The 4,560-nt window shown below is 46.1% G+C and overlaps 1 protein-coding gene across 1 annotated transcript in view; it reads left to right on the plus strand.

Annotated features, from left to right (window-relative positions):
- LOC311240498 (alpha-N-acetylneuraminide alpha-2,8-sialyltransferase-like) overlaps window positions 1-3,815 on the plus strand; it is a gene marked incomplete at its 5' end in the record, with an annotated part of 33,291 nt that extends 29,476 nt beyond the window's left edge. The window contains 3 exons of the mRNA XM_084329076.1: window positions 915-1,027; window positions 1,155-1,247; window positions 2,553-3,815. Of these exons, the coding sequence (XP_084185202.1) occupies window positions 915-1,027; window positions 1,155-1,247; window positions 2,553-3,030 (684 nt within the window). The 3' untranslated portion in view covers window positions 3,031-3,815. The remainder of the gene's footprint in view (window positions 1-914; window positions 1,028-1,154; window positions 1,248-2,552) is intronic.
- Window positions 3,816-4,560: the final 745 nt, after the last annotated feature.

Here is a 4,560-nt window from a genome sequence, read left to right on the forward strand (position 1 = left end):
ATTTGGGACAGCTCTGTCGTCACCGGACCTTGGTGAGGGCACGCAGATGTCGGTATCTAATGCGCATGGCTTTGAGCAACAACGGCTCCGCGCAGATTACATGACACGTTGTCGGCGAGTTTTGGCGAGTATCCAAAACGAAAACACCTCTTCAGCGTTGTCAGTAGGGCAACGCGTTTTCCTGCCAAACGGCATTTCTATTTAACTGGGACAGCAAACGTATTCATTCAGCAACAAAACGAAAACAAAAAGAGAAGAGAGAGAGAGAGAGAGAGAGAGAGAGAGAGAGAGAGAGAGAGAGAGAGAGAGAGAGAGAGAGAGAGAGAGAGAGAGAGAGACAAGAGACCAATAAGTTATGTCACAGAGAGAGACGGAGACCAGTAAGCCATGTCACTGAGAGAGAGAGAGAGAGAGAAACAAGAGATCAATAAGTTATGTCACTGAGAGAGAGAGAGAGAGAGAGAGAGAGAGAGAGAGAGAGAGAGAGAGAGAGAGAGAGAGAGAGAGAGAGATAGGGGGCGGCACCAATGAGCCATGTCACTGGGAGAGAGAGACAGGACACCAATAGGCCATGACACTGAGAGAGAGAGAGAGAGAGAGAGAGAGAGAGAGAGAGAGAGAGAGAGAGAGAGAGAGAGAGAGAGAGAGAGAGAGAGAGAGAGAGAGAGAGAGAGAGAGGGCACCAATGAGCCATGCCAATGAGAGAGAGAGAGACTGTATTTTTACCAACTAACTAACTAACTAACTAACTAACTAACTAACTAACTAGTGTGTGTGTCTGTGTCTGTGTCTGTGTGCGTGCGTGCATGTGTGTGTGTGTGTGAACATACATACATGTACGTGCACATGTATGTATGTATGTATGTGTGCGTTTATGAGGAATATATATCAATGTCACTCTGTGTTTATTTCAGGAACATCCCTTTCTAAATAAAACCTGGGACACATGTGCTGTGGTCGGGAATGGAGGAATCCTGGCCAATAGCAGCTGTGGTGAGAAGATAGACTCTGCCCAGTTTGTCATCAGGTGGGAACATTTTGCATGAAACATGATTCGTGAAACCGAGAGTGCCCACAGACTCTGCAAAACAATATAACCTTTATCACCTCTGTCCAAAACCGGATTTCCTTAATCCTTCTCTCCCTCTTGTCAGGTGCAACCTGCCTCCCTTGGAGAACGGCTACGAGAGAGATGTGGGCAACAAGACTGACCTTGTGACAGCCAACCCCAGCATCCTCCTGGAGAAGTAAGAGTGTAGTCATGGAGAGGATGGGGGAGGAGTCGTATTGGGTCGTTAATACTTTCAAAGTGTACAATTTCAGGTGTGAGATAGAATGTGGAGAACTGACCAAAGGGGCGGCACAGTGGCTCAGGAGGTAAAGCGGTCGTCTGGTAGTCGGAAGGTTCCTGGTTCGATTCCCGCTCCCCCCGAGCAGCGTGTCGAAGTGTCCTTGAGCGAGACACTTAACCCCTAACTGCTCCTAATGTGCAGGTTGGCACCTTCCATGGTTGCCTCCACCATCGGTGTGTGAATGTGTGAGTGAATGTGAGGGGGGGGAAATGTGCCGTTTAATGATGGCGTAACAATGGCTACTCATCATTGAAACCTGTACAGTATGTAGAAAACCAAAAAACAACTGCAATGGTAAATAGTGTGGTTGATTGATACAAATAAATGTTTAAATATTGCCAATCAAATACAAATTCAGGTTCAGGAGTTTGGTAGAGGACTTGCTTCTCTGGCCAGGAGGAAAAACCAACACCCCTCAATTATGTGAGCTTTCTGGGAAAGGTGAGGGGTGGGGGGGCTCCAACCAAGAGGTGCTCGTCATCCCCCGGACCAAACTAAAGACCAAAGGTGACCAGGCTTTTTCAGTCGTAGCACCTAAACTGTGAAATCAGGTCTGCTGATAGTGTGGAGTCCTTTAAACAGCGTCTTAAAACCTTTCTATATAGTCAGGCCTTTAACTGATCATGTATGCAGTGTAACATTGTGTACTGTATGTGGTTGTGTTATTTTAATTAACTAAGTATTTTTACAAGCTTTTAATTGATATGATATGTGATGTAACGTGTGTGGTTATGTTATTTAGATAAACTTTTTACTGCCTGTAAAGCACTTTGTGATTTTAATCTAGAAAAGCGCTATACAAATAAAAATGTAGCTTACCATTAGGGTTGGGCATCGTTTGGATTTGAACTATTCCGGTTCCGATTCCGATTCTCCATTTCGATTCCTGTTCTAAACGATTCTCGATTCCGATTCTTTGAGGTGCAGGTCAAAACAGGATTTTTTTTTTTTTTTTAAGATCTTAAATTTTTTTCATACTATTCACATTGTCAGTTGACTTGATACAGTGTAATTTGGTTGCTGTACTGTAACTAGGGTATTAATTAACAAAAGATTTTTTTTTTTTTTTTTTAAGAATCGAAATGCAAACATGTTACTTCCGGTTCCAGAACCGGAAGTTAGGAACCGGTTCCTATTAGAACCGGTTCTCGGTGCCCAACCCTACTTACCATACAGTACCTTGCTTCCTCCGTTTCCCAGGTTTGCGGGTCTGATGGAGCGACGGCGTCCCTTCGTGGAGAGCCTGCGTAGCTACGGCGACTCCCTGATGCTCCTGCCCGCCTTCTCCTACGGCCACAACACGCCCGTGTCCCTGCGGGCCCTGTACACCATCCAGGACTTCCACAGTCCCTCCCGGCCGGTCTTCCTCAATCCCGAGTACCTCCAGAACCTGGCCCGCTTCTGGCGCGCGCAGGGCCTGAGGACAGTGCGGCTCAGCACGGGCCTCATCATGGCCAGCCTGGCTCTGGAGCTCTGTGCCAACGTGCACCTGTATGGCTTCTGGCCCTTCAACCAGCACCCGCTCGGACACCGGCCGCTCACAAACCACTACTATGATGACAGGCAGAGCAAGAAGACAGTGCACGCCATGCCCGCCGAGTTCGACCACCTGCTGAGGTTGCACGGTCAGGGCGTTCTCAGGATACACCTGGGAGAGTGTCTGCCGTCCGGCAGGTAGGGGCCCTGCACCCGGAGAGAAGCCCCCCAGCTAGAACTGACACCGCTGGGGGAACAGTGCCTCCTCTCTCCAGCCTCCTCCCCTTAACAGTCTTAAGATCTCAAGCCCTCGCACCGTCGCACGGCCCCCGGCCAAAACTGGACGTACTTGTCTGTGACACAGATGTGTTGTTTTTGAGCAGCAAGGGGAGGCATGGTTTACGTTTGGGGGGAATGCTTCGCTGATCACGGTGGAGGAGCGATGTTGGATGTTGAAGTCAATGCTGAGCAGGCCCATCAGCAGCGAAGTTATTTGCACTGAACTCCAAAAAAAAGTACAAATAAAAATCATTAATGTCAAGGACTGTTGAAATAACATGTACTATGCATAATCGCGTCACATACAACTGTATTTATTTTCACGAGCATTCCAGCTGGAGTCTGGAGATGCCCTGTTCTAACTGGAGAGCCATTTTACAGATCAGAAGCGTGTAGTTTGGACCTATTTGTGGGCCTGCTGCACGTCAGTGCCTTATGTGAACCATGCTAATGACAATAACCAAATGCACCATGAAGGTTTTTTAGTTTTTGTTTGTTTTTAGCTCAAACTGAATGTATTTTTAACAGAATCAAATACTTGTGATTGGACAATCTTAAAGATCCCCTCCACTCATAAACATGTTTTTTCTTTGTGGTCAAGTCCTCTTGGAGGCATGACTTTGACTATACAGATTGTTATTTGTGCAGAACATGTCACCAGAGCACCTTTTTCACATTATTCCTGCAGAGAGGGAGAGCTTCTCTGTACTTCCCTGAAATCTGAGTTACATGTGTGATGTCACTAATAGGTCGAACCTCTCACGGTCCGATATGTGATATCTTGCCATCTGAAAGCTGAGTAGGTATTGACAAAAGAATATAAGCTGCCAACTTGGAATTTCTGGTAAATATAATGGGTGCTTGTTGCCAATTTGCATATTCATAGATCCTTGTATTCTCAATGAGGGTAAAGGTGTAGAGATGCTCCTGACTGAGCCATGTTTATTGAACAACTGGTATTTGCTATAGAAACACTTTTAATGCTTTAATTTAACAAATCTGGAGGGGATTTTTAAGCATGGCTGATACATATTAAGATTTTATTGGTGCCAGTTCTTTGTATTGATGTATCTTCTTCAATAGTGTGTGTGTGTGTGTGTGTGTGTGTGTGTGTGTGTGTGTGTGTGTGTGTGTGTGTGTGTGTGTGTGTGTGTGTGTGTGTGGGCATGCATGCGTGCGTGCGTGCGTGCGTGCATGCGTGTGTGTGTGTGTGTGTGTCACACATTGTGCGTCACAGAGAACGTGTTTCACCTAAAATGAATCCTTCCATGCTGGAAGATCTCGATAGGTGGGAAGAAAGAAATGTGAACTATTGCTATGTTTGGAAGTCACCTACTGTAAGGCACTGTATGTTTAAACACTTGGATATTACATAAGCCTCTCCGTTGTGAGAGATAATTTCCGCTCTTTGTTTCTCACTCCGTTTGGTTTGACAGTCCTGGATGTAGTACAG

Source organism: Notolepis coatsorum (genome assembly GCF_963971535.1).
Source record: "Notolepis coatsorum genome assembly, chromosome: 14".
Lineage (NCBI taxonomy): Eukaryota > Metazoa > Chordata > Actinopteri > Aulopiformes > Paralepididae > Notolepis > Notolepis coatsorum.